This window comes from Mesoplodon densirostris, chromosome 1 (assembly GCF_025265405.1).
Source record: "Mesoplodon densirostris isolate mMesDen1 chromosome 1, mMesDen1 primary haplotype, whole genome shotgun sequence".
Lineage (NCBI taxonomy): Eukaryota > Metazoa > Chordata > Mammalia > Artiodactyla > Ziphiidae > Mesoplodon > Mesoplodon densirostris.
In genome coordinates this window covers 70,798,905-70,818,136 of record NC_082661.1, presented here as the reverse complement: position 1 = coordinate 70,818,136, position 19,232 = coordinate 70,798,905, and the positions used below count along the sequence as shown (strand labels likewise).

At 52.0% G+C, this 19,232-nt stretch overlaps 1 protein-coding gene across 1 annotated transcript in view; it reads left to right on the top strand.

The window, feature by feature from the left end:
- JAKMIP1 (janus kinase and microtubule interacting protein 1) overlaps positions 1-19,232 on the top strand; it is a 72,642-nt gene that overhangs the window by 47,278 nt on the left and 6,132 nt on the right. The window contains exons 14-18 of the mRNA XM_060087709.1: positions 674-727; positions 1,253-1,318; positions 7,191-7,259; positions 8,663-8,740; positions 11,577-11,780. Coding sequence (XP_059943692.1) covers positions 674-727; positions 1,253-1,318; positions 7,191-7,259; positions 8,663-8,740; positions 11,577-11,780 — 471 coding nt within the window. The remainder of the gene's footprint in view (positions 1-673; positions 728-1,252; positions 1,319-7,190; positions 7,260-8,662; positions 8,741-11,576; positions 11,781-19,232) is intronic.

Below are 19,232 nucleotides of genomic sequence, written 5' to 3'. Positions count from 1 at the left end.
TTGTGTGCCGGTGCCAGGGGTAGAAATGATTTTAACAAGATACCCCCATCCCTCCACTATATTTTGAAAGTCAGAGTTCATTATTCCAGCGGGTCACCAAATGTTACCCTACTTGTACTCATGTTAAAAGAGCAGAGCCTTGGGATGCAGCCTTGAAGGCAAACCCCAGCTTGGCCACTTCCCAGCTCTGGCCTGTAACCTCTCTGACCCTCAATCTCTTCATCTAGGAGAGCTGAGTGGCAACACCCACACCGTGAAGTGGGTGTGACAGTTAAATTAGATAGTGAACATGAAGGGCTCAGTGCAGTGCCCAGAGTGTGCTGAGCATTCTAGAGACAGTAGCTGTGGTCGTTCTAGCAGCTCAGCGTTTGCTGTGAGCCTGGAGTCCTGCTAGGCCCACGGGCACAGAGGGGTCCTTCTGACCCACAGGATTCCGTGAACCTTTCTAGAAAGCGGTGTTTGTGCTGGCGTAAAACTCAGCCAATACGCAGCAGTGACCAGCCCGCCCTCCCTCCCTGAAGGAACTGCTAAGAGTAACTCTCTGCCCGGCCTTAGGCTCTAAGAGACAAGAAATGGAGAGGTGTCTTATCAAGGACTGAGGGCTGAGGCCCTAGAGATTGGTGTGGATGGTCTTTGTAGCTCACACAAAATGAACGTTGGACATCTTTTCCAGGATGTGAATATTTCTGAACTTATGAAGAAATTAGATATCCTTGGCGATAATGGGGTAACTATGAGCGATCGGTTTCCGGTTTTGTGTTCTTGTTTTGATTCGGGTGTACTCTGTGTGGCTTTTGTTTCGTTTCGTTTTAATTTCTTCCTAAGAGATCTACTAAGTACAATGTAAGGCTTTTGTATGGCCACATTCCTGCATGGGTGGCTGGGTCCACATCCATCAGAAGTGGGGTTCTGAAGTTAGATCATCCTGATAGCCCGTGAGTGATGAGGGGAAAGAAAGCCTAAAAATGAGTGTCCAGAAAGAAAGTGGAATCCCTCGAGATTTCTGAAATCAGAAAGTGAGACTTTTGCCTTCTTAAAAGATTAGCTTGAGTGAGGCCCTATTTCTAAAAGGCTCAGTGCCACTACATGAGACATTCCCACCCCGAGGGCCGGTCCTCAGATATGTCACATCTGGTCCCGTCAGTGAGTGGGGCTGACCCCGGGGAGGCCACTGTCAGAGTTGTGTAGGGCTGACTGTCTGCACGTGATGTGAGATCAGTGTAAAATGCCCTTGCCCATTTTTGTGTTTTAGAATTTGAGAAATGAAGAACAGGTTGCAATAATCCAGGCTGGAACTGTGCTTGCCCTGTGTGAAAAGGTAGAGCCCAGCGGCATTTCTGTCCATACACCTTGTCTGAGCTTCCCGGCACCATACAAGAAACTGTACATTGGCGTCTCGCTTTGTTCTGGAAGCATGGTTCTGGTCCGTCTGTGTCTGCATGCGCACGTGCATGCCTTTTTGTTTTCTGATTGAAAATCACTCATGCTTATGGTAGAAAACTTAGAGACCGTGGAAGGAAATCAAAACCCCCTTCAAGGAAACCATCTGCGACAGTTGGTCTATTTCCTTCCAGTTTTTTCCTACGCCCTTTTAAAAACGTTGGTCAGGATCATACTTGAGTTTTTAATCCTGCTTCATAAGCTTCCACCGTGAGAATGAACGGCCCTGCATCATTCCACCTATAGCCACACCCTCAGTAATGATTCTTTCGCTCTTAAGATATTGAGGGCATTTCTGCTCTTTTTTCTATTTACCATCATGCAGCGATGAGCGTCTTTACCCATAAGTTTCTATCTACATTTTAAAACACTTCTACAGGATAGATTCTAGAAGTGGAATCACTGGGCTGATGGGTAAGAGAGTTTTTAAGAGCTTTCATGCTGTCAAATGGTTTCCAGAAAAGTGGTACCAATTCCCCTCTACCTGAGTGTTACCGCTGCCGGTTTCTTGTTCAACAAGGCATATATCACCACTAAGAACTCTGCTGATAGGATAGGCAGAAATTATATGATGTCATTATTTTAATTTTCATTTATTTGAGTGCTAGTGATAATGGATTTTTGTCTATTATCCATTTTCTTCTTTCTTGTGAATCGTAATTACATTCCATTGCCCTTGTTTGTTACTTATTCATTCATACATTAATTCAATCATGCATTCATCTATTCACTTATTTAATACGTATTTGGTCATAACTATGGTTTTTCTTACTGACTTATCTATGTGCTTTACATACTAAATATAATAACTTACTGCCGTATTTATTAAAAATACATCCTGGTTTGCCTTTTCCATTAATTTAGGCTGTTTTAGGCATATCCAACTTGCTAATGTAGTCTGGTCTATAGATCTTTTTCTTTTAAAGCACGAGTTAAACTTTAAAGTGCTACTTTTATAATGATGAAGTCTTAATGACCTTAATCAGGATTCCTTCCAGAATCTTTGGAAGGGCATTTAAAATATAGTTTTCTTCCCTGAGCACCTGTCCATCCTTCCCCGTGTACAGGGCACTAGACGTTGGTAACAGACTTATGGCAAAACCCTTGCTGAGGTCACACAGGTGGTTAAGTGGCGATGCCCACATCACTGCTACTGTCACCTGGCTGAGTCTGTGTCCTCAGGGGGGCCGGGAGATGAGGATGACTCATACCTGGCTGGCTGGTGGCCCCTCAGATACAGGTGATGGTAAGTGTGCATTCAGTAAACATCCCTCTCACCAGGAGAGCCAAATGCGACAGTGTAGCCTCCAGGGGTCACACAGAGAGCCCAGCAGACACTTTCAGTTTATTCCTCGTTCACTCCAACGTTCACTGAGAATGAGCCTCCGAGTGCCCAGCCTCCAGCACGCCCGGAGGACGTGACGATGCCAGACCCAGGCCTCCTTCCTTATCCCCCGGAGGCCCCTCCTGGGCTGGCTCTTAGCCCCCCGACGACCCGCCAACTGCAGGGGCTGCTGCAGGCCAGCGCCTTCATCCCTCTGAGCCGCGAGCCTTGCAGAGTTAGTGTCAGGACTCCAGGACACGGCACTTTTAAATGGAACCAAGCCTTGCTGCCAAGCACCTGGGGCAAGGCTGGGGACTGAGAGGTGTTTGATCGATGGTTGTGGACAGTGAGCAAAGAGCAGGAACTGCCAGGGACTCGGGGTGGGGCTGGGGCAGTGGGCCTGGGGAGGGGGCTCTCCCTCTCTCCTACCCCCAGAGCCTCCTGGAGGGGGGCAGACTGGCGGGAATCCCCAGCCCTCTGCCAGTTACCAAGTTCTCCCGCCCCGGGCCCTTCCCGACACTCTCCTCCCCACACCAGGTTCCAGACCCACGGCCTTGGCCCCAGCTCAGGCTTTCAGGGCTCCTCTTCTTCTCAACAACTGTGCAAGGTTAGCAGCACGGGTCCCTGGACACAGAGGACACGGGGCCTGCCTGGCATGCGGCTGCTGTCTGCTTTCACCCTGTCGCCCACCCCATGCCCACCTGTACCAGCCCCCGCCGGCTGCTGCCTGTCTGCCAATGACCACAGAGCCCTGCCAAGCCGGCTGGCTGGTGCTACGCTCTGCACCCTAAACGCAGAGAGCTGTGCCAGCTGCCCTGGCCTGCCAGCCCCTCCCGAAATCCCACAAGGGTGGTGGCAGGAGAGGCGGTGCCCGGCGCTGGCTTTTAGAGGCCCGACTCTGGACCAGGTGAGAGGGGCCCAGTTCCCCATTTGGGACAGTCTGTGGGGACTGGACTTAGACTGGTGTTGCTTCATATCCTCAGGGACACTAGCTCTGCCGCGTGTCTGTGATTGAAGGCCCAGAGTTTTGGAGGTGCCGTGTCTCCCCCGTGGAGAGAACTTTGTGCTGAGTTCACCCCCGGAAGAAAAGTGGGTCAACGGGACTCCCCTGGGAGCACCTACAGGACAGCCAGGGTGTCCGACTGTCCGGTTTCCCCAGGATGCATGGGACTTTCAGTGCCGAAACGGGGACAGTTCCAGGCAAACGGGATGAGTTGGTCACCCCGGGGCTGATGGGTGCTGAAGAAAATCTCGCAGTGGGGCTCAGAGGCCCCTGCGACGTCCTCAGTCAAGCCCCCTCAACCAAGTTACACCTCATTTAAAAAATTGCCATTCAGTACTGGTATCTGACTGGCAGTACTAAGGTCCACTTCAATTTTCTATTTAGGAGCACAAGGCTCCTTTCGTAGCCTATAAGCGAAGTGTGACTCAAACTAGTTTGCATGTCCCTTGGCATTCTTGCTGCAAATGGCATCTTGCCCTGGGTGCTTGCCCTCCTCCCATCACCACCTGGGGAAGCCCTGCTCTGTCTGGTTCAGAGAAACACATGCAGGCCCATCTCAGCGCCCTCCAGACCCGCCTCTGGTCAGCGGAGTCCAAGATTGGGGACGTTGCCTAGCTGCCTCAACCCAAACACACACCACACATGCTGAGCAGAGAACATGGGGCGTCAGGGGGACTTACAAGTGATCACAAGTCATGCCTCTTCTCCATCGAGTTCAAAATCAATCAGAAAGGTGGAAGTTTTTAAAAATCCACGCTCTCACTGGTAACAACAGATGAGAAAATGCAGCTTAGGCCACAGGCAAGCTTTCTAATAGTTGGCCCAGCGTCAAGGCCTTGGGACCCTTCTCTGAAGGGAGGGTTGAGTGTTAGAGGGGGGAGGTCCCCCATTCCCCAGCTCTGAGATCAGGGACCTGCACCTGTGGGCAAAGTGCCGGTTGGGGCAGAGGTGCACCAGCCACACCTCCCACGAGAGTCCTCTTCCCGCGCCCTGTGGGCTGACTCACTTCTCCCTGAGGGTTTGGGGGCAGGCAGGCACCCTGTCCCCACTCCCCAGGTTCTCACCCCGGAGCAAGGCCCCATAGACATCTGGCCGGACTCCAATAAGAAATCCGTGCCCTCACACGCCAGGAGGCCCAGGGCCAGCATTTTCTGTTCTCACTTTATTCTCCCAGTGGCTGAAGAGGACCTGTCAGGTTTTTTCTTTATGTGCATAATATGCCTGTCAAATCTTTGTTTTTTAACAATAAAAAAAAACTGGACATTATGTTCTACAAAACCTAAGAGCAGCTTGTAGTGATTCAAAACTGGATTTTTTTCCATTTTATTTTATTCATTTTATGACTGCTTGCATTAGGATAGTAAAAAGCGAAATATTTTTCATTCCTTGTCAAAAATATGCTTACCTGTTTCTAAGACATTGCACACCGGCTCAGCACCGTCTAAAGCAATGCTGCATTGGGTGCCTGCTTCTGCGACTGGCTCTGGGGCCGCTCTTGGGGGCCATGCTAACATGGACTTTAGTGGGGAGGCTCTGTGGGCGGAGCTTTATCTAGGCTTGTTCCCACTATGGAGCCAGCACACACCCCACAGACCTCCAGACCCCTGCATCCTCCTTCCCTAAGCAAACGTCTGTTAGGTGCTTGCCTCACGCCAGGCCCTGTGCAGGGTAAGGAAATTTAACAGAACACATCCCATGTCGTGGGAAAAGGGAAACAGCAATCTGTCAGGTGAGTGCTGTGACAAGGGATCCATGGAGGGCACCAGGCCCCACAGACTCAGGAAGCAGAGCAGGCTTCCTGGAGGAGGCGACAGCTAACTCAGGTCCAGAGGCTGAGTAGGTAAAAAGGCCTGGGGCTGAAGCTGGGGGTGGGAGAGGTGGCGATGTTCCAGGCAGAGAGAGCAGCATGTGCAGAGGCCCTGAGGTGAGGGAAGGCGTGGCTGGTCCCCCAGCCATTGTCAGGAGTGATGGGATCTCCTTGGGGAGGCTTTCAGTGGGAGCAGGGAAGGTCCATGAGAGATGCTAAGTGTTTGGAGAGAACACGCTGGCTGGTGGGCGGAAGGAGATTTGGGGTCCGACGTGAGCCTGGGGGCTGAGAGGGGGCCTGCTCTGGGTGGTGGTGGTGGAGTGTGGTGGGTGGAGTTTTGAAACGGGACGGGGGTAGAACCAACGTTTGGGAAGTGAAGGGGGAGGAGCCGTGGCTGCTCCCAGTTTCCCAGTCAAGGTGAGCTGGGGCTCTTCCCATTCGAGGGAAGCCCTTCCTCAGGGAGCTTGAGGCATCGGGGTGTGGGGGGCAGATCTGGGCTGGAGGGGGACATTTCAGAGAGGGAGAGAGCATAGGGGAGGGTGGAACCCCGGGGGGAGTGCTGAGGAGAGGGGACAGCCAAGGGTGGGGCCTTTGAGGGCGCCAAGAGTCCAGAACGGGCAGCCGCAGCCAGAGGAGGAGGACTAAGGGTCTGGGCCATCGGGAAGGGGCGCGTCCACAGGTGGGCGGCAGGCAGGCCTACGGCAGGGAAGTCATCCGTTGGCTTTAGCAACGAGGAGGTTGAATGTACACGTTTACACATGTTGTTAAACTGACACCCCCAGACACCCCTAAAACCTAAAACATCCCCACAGGGTGTTAGCCAGGTGTGTGGACCTCCCCCTGTCTCTCAGGTGGGCTCCTCGTAAAGAGACACCCACGTGCCTACACCTGAGGAACAGCTGCCTGCCTCCTGCTCACCCGCTCCCAGACCTGAGAACAGGCAGACGGACCCCCATCACCAGCCCCTGGCAGGTGTCCCCACCCGTACTCTCAGACCCTCACACCCTGCACGGCCAGACCCCCTTTCACTCCTGCATCCCGCAGTGCCCCTGGCTGCTCAGACATGCCCCAGTGGCTGCAGGGGTGCAGTCCCGCAGGCTGGGTTCGAAATCCCCACTTCTCACCTGTGTGACCTTGGACAAGTGACTTAACTCAGCTGCCATGTCTTCACCTGCAAAATGGGGAGATGCTGCCTTCTCCACGGGGTGGTCATGAGGGGGCCGGACGAGGTCCCAGGCGTGAAGCCGCCAGCACAGCACTCGGCAGGGTAGAACCAAGGGAGGCTCGCCTGCCCGGCTGCGGGGATCCCAGGGCACACACTCGCAGCCTTCCACATGTATCCGCCATGCACACCCACAACCTCCCCTACTTATAGGCTTGCCTGGGCTCACACCCCACACCTACCTGCATGCACGTACGCACGTGTGTGTACCCATGATCCCTGAGCTAACATCTGTCGAAGCTGAAACATCGGGATGGACATTGAAATTCCATTTCGAGGGCCACCTTGGGACATGATGGGGACCCTCTCCGGGCCAGGAGCCTCCTCTTGGAGGATGGCCCCCACTGAGCTCTCGTTCTCACTAGCTGCGCCCTCTGTCCCTGCTGTTTTCCAGTGGCTGAAGCAAATAGAGGGAACGGAGGCGGCCCTGACCCAGAAGATGCTAGACTTGGAGAAAGAGAAGGTAAAAGATGCAACCCCCTAGGAGGGAGGGGGGTTGACAGAGCTCAGATAATTCACTTCCCAGGAAGGCCTTGCATGTGTTTTGTATTGATTTGCATGCATTTCTAAATTTTGCTTTTGCTCTCATGGCTGTTCTGTGTAAGTATCATCCATTCACTCAGTTATTCACTTGATACATATTTTTGGAGCCTCTGCTATCCTGGACACTATGCCAGGATTAGGGGTTCAGTAATGAATAGCGGGGTCCCTGCCTTGACTAGCCTGCAAGCCCTTGGGGATGTATGCGTGGGAGCTGGCAGTGGCAGTGTCGTGTGGGGACATTAGGGGAGGCACTTTGGTGGTATGGAGGCACCTGGACCAGGGGCTCAGGGACATCAGGATGGAGCTCCAGGCTTCACTTGCCCCTTCTTGGCCATGAGTTTGGGAGAGACACACTGGACTTTGCTTCCTCATTGCTAATGGGGTTTCCTATCTCCACCTCACTGGGCCATAGGGATGAGAGATAATGGACACATGGCCTGTTTTCACGCAGTGCTTGGCACACACGGTACTTGATAAACAGCGATGCCAGCTCTTCACCAGGTGCCGTGAGTGTACAGCGGGATTCATCTTACCCAGCCTGGGGATGTCAGAGAAGGCTTCCCAGAAGAGATGATTCTTGAGCCTTCAAAGACCAAATCAAGTTTTCTAAGTAGAAATGAGAGGGGGAGGAGCAAGGAAGAGCCTAAGGCCTGGAAGCAGCATATTGGGTGGGAAGAGCCCTGGGCTGAATCACCAGGCCTGGGTGTCTAGTCCCACTTCTGTCACCAGTGAACTGTGGCATCTAGGACAAGGCACTGGTCCTCTCTGGCCCTCTGTTTCCTCCTCTATAAAATCAAGTGGCTGCAACTGCTGAGCTCTAAACCTGAAACCCTCCAATCAGTAATAAAAAAGAGATTCGGGTTTCGGAGAGATCACGCTTTCAGGGACTGAGCGACCGGAGAGTGGGGAGGGTGCGTACAGCAGTGAGAGTAATCAGGAGGTGGGTGATGCCACTGGTGTGGGGAGGAAGAGCCACATCTGAGAACCAGCCGCATCCAGGGTCCACCGGGATGTGACAAGAGGAATTGAGAAGGATTCCCGTAGCCCGGGGCGTGGGAACCAGGTCAGACACCTGAGAGGAAGGAAGCTGGGAGGAGTTGGGACAGGCTTGATCAAGGCTCCTGGGCCAGCGAGGCTCCTGCTGGGGATTCACGCAGGAGCAAGCAGGGCAGACCTGACATCCCTTCTCACCCAAGCACCTGGCAGGTCCCCAACTCGGTGGGACCGTCACTCTCCAGCAAGTGTGAGTAGGTTGGCTCTGAAGAGCTGCCCGGTGATGGGTTCTCACGCTGATCTTGACCTTGGGCACCTCCTCTTTTTCAGGACCTATTCAGCAGGCAGAAGGGCTACCTGGAGGAGGAGCTAGACTACAGGAAGCAAGCCCTCGACCAGGCTTACCTGGTAGGACCGGAAGTGGGTTGCATGTTCCGATTCTTTAGACTCAGCATTACAGGCTGCTCTTCCTTTTGGGGCTGACGGCACATTTGGGGTCCTTGAAATGCTGCGTGGCACGATACCAATGCCATCTCCACATTTCGACGGGTTTCAACCCGAATGACCATACAGATAAATTGTCACTTTTTCCAAATCAGTCATGATTTTTCAAAACCATTTAGTTAGCTTGATAGTTTCTTTGGGCCTACTTATTCCATTCTAGTAATCATTTGAGATGAAGGAGAAGAAACTTTCTGCTTATTAATATTTCTTATTAATATTTCTTTATGCTTAAAGCCCAGAGAAAGTGTTCCCATAAATAGCAGAAAGAGACAGTCACAAAGGAACAAAAGTAAAGCAATGAGTGGAGGGTGGGTGATCATCAGAACAAGAATTACTTGTTGTGAGGTCCTGTGCAACATTGTGCCTGGGTCGCAAAACTGGTTCTGGACTTACTGGTGATGAACATGAGGTGGGACCATGCTCAGGTTCATATGGCTTTGAGGGGACATTTCCAGGATGTCCCCACAGCAGAGCGCACTTGGAGTTCAACACTGCTCTTGCAGGAAGAAGCAGTGAGTATATAGAGTCTGGAGCAAGCCTTTGCTCAGATCATTTGTAGCTAAAATCATTTTACAAAGTGGGTTTGTACCTAAGAGAAGCAGAATCAATAACTAAAAATCTCTGTCTCCATGAAGACAGAGAGTAGGATGCTGGGCTTAGCACAGGTGGAAGATTCTGGACTTGAAGGCTGGTCCACCTCACTGTGACCCTTGACCCTTTGTGTCCAGGCTCTGAGGCTTGAATCCCCAGGGCAGGGGGCAGCAGATGGAGAAGGTCAGGACAGTTTGAGCCTCATCAAGAAGTGTCATTTTCCCATTCAGTCCTTACTTCTGGGCACGTGCTGTTAAGGGCAATTTAGAAATGAAAACATACTCATCCTTTTCTTCCCTCTTTCACTTTTTTGGGTTTTCCTTGATTCTGTCCATTCTCCGTCCTTTTGCAAGCGCCCTTTGCCGCTGCACTGTACACCACCTCTGTCCTTCCCTGGCCTTCCCCAGAAAGTTCTGAGGATAACGATTTCAGGAGATAACATAGAAACTTATGGCCCAAAAAGGAGGGGGAGGCTGCAGGAGAGTAAGTTTGGAAAACTCTGAGGACTTCTTGGGTCCTAAAGGATGGGCTGAGACTCCAAGAGGAACAGAGCAAGCCATGTCCAAGTTCAGTGGCTCTTGGGGCCCTCTTTCAAGGGACATCTTGCAAGACTGGTGTTTCCCAATGCACTTTGGAAAACTTGGTGTCCGCCTTTGGCTCTCTAAGTACCATGTGCAGAAAGGCCCTGGGGGGCCCTGAGTCCAGGTTCCACCGAGGAGGCCCCTGGGCGTGCTGATCCAGTCACTGGGTAGAAACAACATTCTTACCCAAAGAATATTCCAAAGCCTCAAGTGGGCTTTCAGGCACATGACGAGATTGGAGCTGTGATCAGCGCTCGGCTGACCTGAACAGTCAGGGAAGAAAAATCTCCAGAGGGTGGCAGCGCCGTGGCCGCGGGCAGAAGGGAGGACAGCAGGTGCCAAAGTCACACCTGTGTTCCTTTGTCGTTGAGCTGAGTGAGATGGTGCAGGGCCACAGTGGAGCTTCCAGAATTGGGTGGTGGGGTCCTGGCTGGAAGCTGGCCACATGCGGGTCTCCTAGGAGCCCAGCTGCTGCAAGGGGAGGGGGCGGCCAGCAGGCACAGGCAAGCTCCGGCTCCATGTAGATCCCTTGGCTGTGTCAGTGGACAGATTCCCACCTTCTAGTTTCCCAGGGGCGACGACTGGGGTCAGGAGAGGGGAATTTGATGCCTGCTGGCTAAGATTGGTCTGATGGGCCTGGAATTCCCTTGGGGGAGGGGGGTTAGCACAGCCATGCTGAAGCCGGGGAGGCTGCAGGAGCAGGTGGCCACAGGCACAGAGGGCCACCCGTGTTGACCCACTGCTTCAAACCTCCTCCTGCGTCTTCTTAGCAATTTCCATTAAAACGGGTGATTGGTCTATAGCATCTTTGGAAGAGAAAGAGCTGTTCCTAGCAAGGGACGTGGGTGGGGGTTTAGGATGGCAGAGAAGGAGATACTTCTCTCTTTTGTCCCTAGATATTCCCATAAGGTAAACATATTTAAGTGTCTCGCCGTGAGGCTGAAAAGAAATAACTTCCTCTCATGGTGAAAACTCTGAGCTTTCACAAGGATCTCCTCCCCTGGCTACTAACCTCTCATGTGCTTTGCTAACCAGGGGTGTCTTGCTTTTCAGGGGGAGGAGAGAGCAATGAGGACACTGTCCCCATTTGCTTGGGGTTGAAATTGCTTTTCTAACTAGGCAGCTGAATGCCAAGTGCATGCAATTTGGGGCACATTTTCCACGCTACTCGAGATAAAAGGCGAGATTTGTTCCCAAGCTGGGGGCAGTAAATTGGAAGCCAAAGACAAAAATAAAGACCAGTTGAGTCAAACCTCTCTTTGAATCATACATCTTAAGGGGCGGTTATGACTATTTCTTCTTATTGCCCTAGTCCCCTCCTGTACAGAGTAGGGTGTCTTGATTGAACAGAGTTAAGAAGTGTTCTCAAAACCGTGTGCACAGGGCTGAAAGGGGCTCCCTCACCCCCATGCCCACCCCCGAGACCGCTGGTCGCTCTGCTCGGCCCCTGCATGCCTCCGCTCCCTGTCCAAGATCCCCCAGCTGGGCCTCGCTCGGCTGCAGTGTCCTAGGGGTTCCCGTCCACCCACCTGTGACCTCCCACTGTCTGTGTGATTTGGGCCGCTCAGAAAATCCAGGAGCTGGAGGCCACGCTGTACGACGCGCTGCAGCAGGAGCCGGGGCGGCGGGCCAGCGAGGCGCTGAGCGAGGGCCAGCGGGAGGACCTGCAGGCCGCCGTGGAGAAGCTGCGCAGGCAGATCCTGCGGCAGAGCCGGGAGTTTGACAGCCAGATCCTGCGGGAACGCATGGAGCTACTGCAGCAGGCCCAGCAGGTAGGGGCAGGGGCCCAACTGGGCGCCACTGGCCACCACTGGCCACCATCCCCGCCTCTCCACCCCTCCTGTTCCCTACACTGACACCTCTGACGGGCACATTCGATGGAGAGCTGGCAGGAAATCAAGTTTCCGTGAAGCAGGGAGGTCTTCCCGTGGAAGCCCTCATAGCCCACAGGTGAATCCTCAGTGATGGGGAGACGCAGGGCTCTCGGGCCCACTATACCGCCAACTGTTTCTAAACAACACAGTCCCCACCCCAGCTAAATGGTAACACAAACCAAAGCAAGGTGTCCCCTCTTCCTCCAGCATTTGTGTTCTGTTTAAACTCAGGTTCTTGTAACCAGGAGGCGCGGGCTGGACGGTTTGCTTTGGGGCTGATCTCGTGATGATGGCTACTTGGAGGACTGGACCTGGAAGCTGTATTAGTTGTTGCCTCTGAAAACCTAAATGTATTCCTAAATGTATCTGGGGTCCTGTGTGAACGTCATGTGCTGCTGAACGCACGGAGACCAGCTTCCCAGGACTCGTGAGGGGGACAAAGATGAGGACGCAGCAGTAGCTCTGGCATTCCTTGGGCACTCACTATTTTAGATCCTTTACCTCACGGCACTCCTGCGGGTGGGATGATTATGTCCATTTTCCTGATGAGAAAACTGAGGCTCAGGAAGGTTAACTCGTGTGCCTAAAGGTCACACAGCTCATAAGGAATCCTGTCTGTGAGGAAAGATCTAGATAACCAGTGGGGGTCGATGTCACAGAAGGAGAGAGACAGAGACAGAGAATTGGAAGAAGGTGCAGGTAGAGAGCTGTGTCCGAAGCAGCGGAAGCCCCCATTAGGACTGAGAAGCAAAGACCCCTGGTGGGTTTGAGGAAGGGGTGTGGGGGGCACAGCCGACTGCATTCGGTTGAGGACTGAAAGGGCCGTGATGAAGGGGGAAAGGGTAACTGAAGATTATGACGGCGAACTCTTCATTCCACACTTGATTTGGGTGAAAGGACTTCAGGCATCCCCCGCGACCCTCCACCTGGGCTCCCGCACTGCCCCCTCTGTGCCAGTGTGATCTGCTCGCCAGCTCCTGAGTGACCTGGCTCTGATGGGCATAGCTCCTGAGCTGGTATGATGTCTGGCACATGCTAGGAATGCTGGGGACACCAGGAAGGAGAGGATGGAGACGGAGGGGAGAGAAGGGAAAAGCATGGAGGGGGTGTGACAAGGACACTGTCACTGAACCATCTCTGTTGTGGTCACATCGCTAGTGAAAAGTCCCCTGAGGTGGCCGCACCCCAGCGGGACAGATCCCGAGCATCTAGCGTGACTGGGGCTCTTCAGTTGGTGCGCACAAAGTGCCGGGGGTGCGGGGAGGTCCCTTCCCAGGGCAAGCTGTGAAGGTCCCGATGGAGGGCCCAGCTGAGCCAGGTTTTGAAGGTAAATAGGAAGAAGCCAGGTGGCCACTGGGGGAGCAGTGTTTCAGACAGCAGCAGAGCAGGGGTGGTCAGCTGGAGTAGCAGTGGTTGAAAAAACAGACCCTGGGGCAAGACAGCCTGGCTTTGAACCCTGTTTTCCCACTTATTGGCTGTGTGGCTTTGGACAAGTGACTTAACCTCTCTGGGTCTCACTTTCCTGAGATGGTAATAATGCCTCCTCACTGGGATGCTGTAAGGTTTAAGTGAACTATTACATGGAAAGTGCTCTCAGTAAACGTAGGCAGCGTTATTATTGCCAAGTGTAGGCTGTGAGTAGGTGTAGCAGGACCAGGACCAGACCAGGCTAAGAGCTGGGTGCTGGATTAGCTAATGCCCAGCACTGGATGTTGTTTGCAGGACTTGCCAACTGAGTGTGAATGAAGGGGTTGATTTCATGTTCAGCAAATCCAGCTCAAAGCAGAGCATTTGTGCATTTGAACCAAAAAGTCATTACCCACCTGAGGATCCAGATCTCACGAAGGTGCTGGTTATAGTCTAAGTCCAGAACGTATGATGGATGGGCCAGTGAGCACACCCTAAAGACAAAGAACAATGCCACGTGTGGCCGTGACTCCCTGAAAAGCACCATGTCCCACATACTAAGAGAAAAAGGGACTCAGGTGATTAAAAAAAAAAAAAAAAGCAGAAAGCAAGCCATGCTGGCTGTGTGGCCAGTTGAGGACCAGGTTCCCTTAAAGAAGAAAATCATTTAAAATACAAGTGTTTTGGAGTGTTTGTGTAAGATCATATGTGACCAATCACTTCCTTTTACATTTCTCTTGGCCTACCTAGTAAATTGCATGTACCTAAGCATGGGGAAAGTTGACTAAGAGCTTGACCCAGGGCTGGGAGCTGCTTTTCCTTTTTCTCTGGAACATTTTCAAATCAGTTGAGAATTCTGCTGAGGGTAAATGGTAGATACCCTTCCTCCCACTGAAAATGCCCTCACTCTCATTAATATACACTGATATGCATCTGTCAGCCAATACCAATGACAGATGATATATCACTCTGAGGCATTAATGAGGTAGGACATGCAAATCAGTGAGTGAGTGCCTGGTGCCTGGGAGGTGTCTAGTAAAAGGAGGACTCTCTTTATATAATTACAAATGTGGATGTTGACACCCGAGGCCGCGTTCTGTTCTGTCCACCCTGGCTACTCAAAGTGTGGTCCATGGAGCATCTCCTGGGAGCTCTTAGAAATGCAGACTCTCAGGGCCCACCCCAGACCTACTGAATAGGATTCTGTGTCTACAAGATTCCCAGGGGATTTCTGTGCAAGTTAAGTTGTTAGATGCTAGTTAATCTGAGAGATACATGGCTGTGAGTTAGAAAGGGGTGTAAGTGTCTGTATTTGTTTACTTGGGCTGCCATAACAAAATACTACGGACTGCATGGCTTAAACAACAGAGGCTGGATGTCCAAAATCAAGGCCTGGCTGATTGGGTTGCTGGTGAAGGCTCTCTTCCTGGTTTGCAGACGGCCACCTTCTCTCTGTGACCCCACATGGCAAGGGGGACGCAGGGGGCAGATTGGGGCAAAGATGGGAGGGAGAGAGATTGTCCTTTCCTGATAAGACCACCAATCCTACCAGATTAGGGCCCCACCTATGACCTTATTAGGGCTTCAACATAAGAATTTAGAGGGGTCACAATTCAGTCCATAGCAGGGTTCCCGTTACATTTTTGGCTTTGTAAGGAAATGAGTCCTCATGCCTTCTTCCCTGACTCAGCCCAGGTGAGCCCCTCCTCCATCACATCATGCCACAGAATCCAGGGGAAAGGTTCCACCTCCTCCCTTCTCTGGGCTCAGCTCCGGAACTGTCAGCAAGGCTACGCCCTTCTGGCCTCCTGTTCTTCGTGGGTGGTTCGGAGCAGCTCTAGCTCCAGGCTTTGTCTTAAGGGTCCTGTGTCACCCTGTAGGCAGAAATGCTTGGCCAAACCCTCCCAGTGTGGCACAGATGTAACCGATGATGCCATGACGTTCACAGATTCTTGCTCCCCACTCTCCCAGCCCAGCATCACACGTGTAACAGCAGCAGGAAGCAGGAGCCCCAGCCAGCATCTCAGTGCCTTCGCAAAAGATGCTCAGAGTTCAGAGTTCATCTGTCTTACTGGGTGTTTCCTTTAAAGGAATGGGCTGGATTTGGCTCATCCAGGTGATGCCTCGGTAGAGAGACTTTCCTTACAACAAGCCCCATGACAGCATGATGCTGGGGACAGAGAGACCCTCCTGTCTCAAGCTTTCATTCAACAGCTTATCACTGGGCACAAATCATGTGCTGGGCACAGGTCTGGCCGCTGGAGATGGAGCAGTGGGCAAAGTCCCTGCTTTCCTGGGGGATGTCTTTTCATATCTCACGGGGAAACAAGCAACATGCATGTAGATATCAGAAACGGTGAGACTTGAGGCTAAAATGATGCGAGAGGTGAGCCATTCAGCTATTTGAAGAGAGAACAGCAAGTGCAAAGGCCCTGAGGTGGGAACAGGCTTATTATGCTGGAGAAAATGTTTACATTGTTCATCAGCTGTAGTTTTCAAAGCAGTTCCCACCACATACAGGATTTTTAAAAGAGACTGTCAACCCGAAACAATAGTTGTAATGAGCATTGTTAAAACCCCAGTTTGTAGAGTATCACATGACTTGTAAAAACGCTTGGCTATCTAAGTGTTCGACCCAGTTTAATTGATGGGAAACAGAGGCCCAGGGGCCAAAACAACTTGACTAAGGCCAACCCGCCTTTAGGAAGCAGTGGCCATTCCACTAGGGGCCAGTTCTGAGTTCACGTCATACTAATTCCCTGAGGTTTACTATTTGTTTTTGGCAAGTGTTTGTCCTGAATTTGATAGAGTCTCCAGAAATCTGGCATTAAAAAAAAAATTTTTTTGAAGAAGCCACATTTCCAATGGGAGAAGGGCGTTAGGAGCCTGAGAATTTCAAACGTGCATCACAGTGATTTTTTTTCCCTCCAGGAACATAAAAAACAGCATTTTAAAGCTACGAATGAAGAGCTACGATGTGGCATTAGTAGCACAGGGTCTTGGGTCAGACAGGTCTGGATTCAAATCCCCCTGGCCCCGCCCAGTGTAACCTGAGACAAGGTACTTCAGCTCTGTGAGCCTCGGGTGGGTGTCCTCATCTGCAGAATGGGGACACTGCCAGCACACATCTCAAGGGTTGAGGTCAGTGGAGAATTTCTGTGAAGCATTTGGAAGAGAACCCACCATGAATTAAGCCCTGGACAGGTGTCAGCTCCTACCCGCTGCCCTGGGCCTTTCCCACCCAGCCTGACCTCCGCTGCAGGTTCTGTCACTCACAGTAACAAGACCCCTGCTGGAGTCCCCAGCACATGCTGATCAGGCAAGTGTGGTCCAGGCTGTGCTCCAGGACTGGGAAGAGGGAGAGTGAGATGCCCTTGGCCTTGTAGAGCTCATACCTGGTATAGTGAACACAGAGGCAGGCCCTGGGTAGGGGGTGGCCGTGACGGTGGGGGGTGGGTTGCTGGGAGCCAGGGAGAGCCCTGCTGGTGGGGGGACCTCGACATGGACACCTGAGGGTGGGAAGGAATGGGCCCTGCCCGAAACCCCCCAAGTCTTGCCTTCATTCTTGGAAGAAGATCCCATGTGCGTGCGCTCTGGCCCCGTGTCACCTCAGCCCTTGTGCCCAGATCCAGCCTTGCATCTGCTGTCCCCCTGCCGGGGACACATTCCTCAAATGTCACCCAAGAGCGGCTGCCCCATGGCCTTGCTTAACCAGCTGCTCCCCTGATTTACTTTTCCTGTCACTTCTTACTACCTGGTCTTTGCTGACTGATTGTCTCCCCACGAGGCTCTGAGGGCAGGGGAGCTGCTGTGTCCCAGCGCCCACAACAGTGCTGAGTGCAAGCACAGCACAGAGGCACAACACAGCACGCACCACACACAACACACAGCACACACAACACAACGCAGCACACACAACACAACACGGCACAGCACACACAATGCACAATACATATAACACACAGCACACACAACACAGCATACGCAACACAACACGGCACAGCACACACAATGCACAATACATATAACACACAGCACACACAACACAGCACACGCAACACAACACGGCACAGCACACACAATGCACAATACATATAACACACAGCACACACAACACAGCATACGCAACACAACACGGCACAGCACACACAATGCACAATACATATAACACACAGCACACACAGCACAGCATACGCAACACAACACGGCACAGCACACACAATGCACAATACATATAACACACAGCACACACAGCACAGCATACCCAACACAACACGGCACAGCACACAGTGCACAACACAATACATATAACACACAACACAACACAGCATACGCAACACAACACGGCACGGCACACACAATGAGCAACACAGTACATATAACACACAACTCACAGCACACACAACACAACACAGCATACACAACATGGCACAGCACACACAATGCACAGCAAAGTACATACAACACACACAACACAACACAGCATACACAACATGGCACAGCACACACAATGCACAGCAAAGTACATACAACACACACAACACAACACAGCATACACAACACGGCACAGCACACACAATGCACAGCAAAGTACATACAACACACACAACACAACACAGCATACACAACAGGCACAGCACACACAATGCACAACACAGTACATATAACACACAACTCACAGCACACACAACACAACACAGCATACACAACACGGCACAGCACACACAGTGCACAGCACAATACATATAACACACAACACACAGCACACACAACACAGCATACGCAACACAACAGGGCACAGCACACACAATGCACAACACAATACATATAACAAACAACTCACAGCACACACAACACAACGCAGCATACACAACACAACACGGCACAGCACACACAATGCACAACACAATACATATAACACACAACTCACAGCACACACAACACAACACACAACTTTCAGAACACAGCACAGCACACACAGCACACACAGCACAACACACACAACACAACACAGTACAGCACACACAACACAACATAGTACAACACACACACAACACACACAGCACAGCACTGCCAGGCATTCTGGCAGCACTCAGCTGTATCTGACCCAGCTTGGAGCACCAGCTGCCTGTGTTGATGGGAAGAATGTGTCCCAGTTTGCCCTGGATGGCCCCTGTCCGTTTTGCCTGCATTTGGCCCATGGGATGCAGTGACGTGACATCATCAGCCTGGCCCCAGTGGGCATTTCAGTTTTCAAGCCCTATTAAGTAAGGGGAAAAGTGGGTGCAGGAAAAACATCAATCAGCCCACGGTACCTTCCCCAAGAGACTGATTCTGCACATTTGCAAAATGTTCTCCCAGAGTGAAGATTGGAGTCGATCCACTCATATAAACTTGCTTTGTCCTCTCCCTCCCCAGGCTTTATTCCCCAGCACCAGCTGGCCTGCACCACAGATATCTGCTGGGACCACAAGCAATTGCAGTACCACCCTCACCCCTCACTGCCCCTCTCCCTGCCAATCCATCCACTGCACCGCAGAAGCCTTCCTAACACGGCATAGCACCACCCCTCCCCAAAGACCCTCCCTGGCTCCCCCGTGCCCAGAAGATGAAGTCCAGGTTGCTTAGCCTCACACCCTGAGCCCCCTGAGCCCTGTGCTCACCTCTACAAATGCATTGGCTGCCTCTCTCACGAGGTTCTCCTGCTCCATGTCACACCATTTTCATTTGCAATTTTTCTAGCATCTACATACCAGGCTCTGTTCTAGGTGCTGGGGATACAGCACTTGCTCTAGTGAAGCTTATATTCCAGTGCAGGGAGACAGATCAGTGATGGCACATAGAAGGGGCTCCATAAATGTTGGTTCACTGATGGTCACACCAACCCTCTGAGTGGGAACCATTGATGCAGTTTCACAGGTGAGGTGAGTGAGTTCTCAGAGA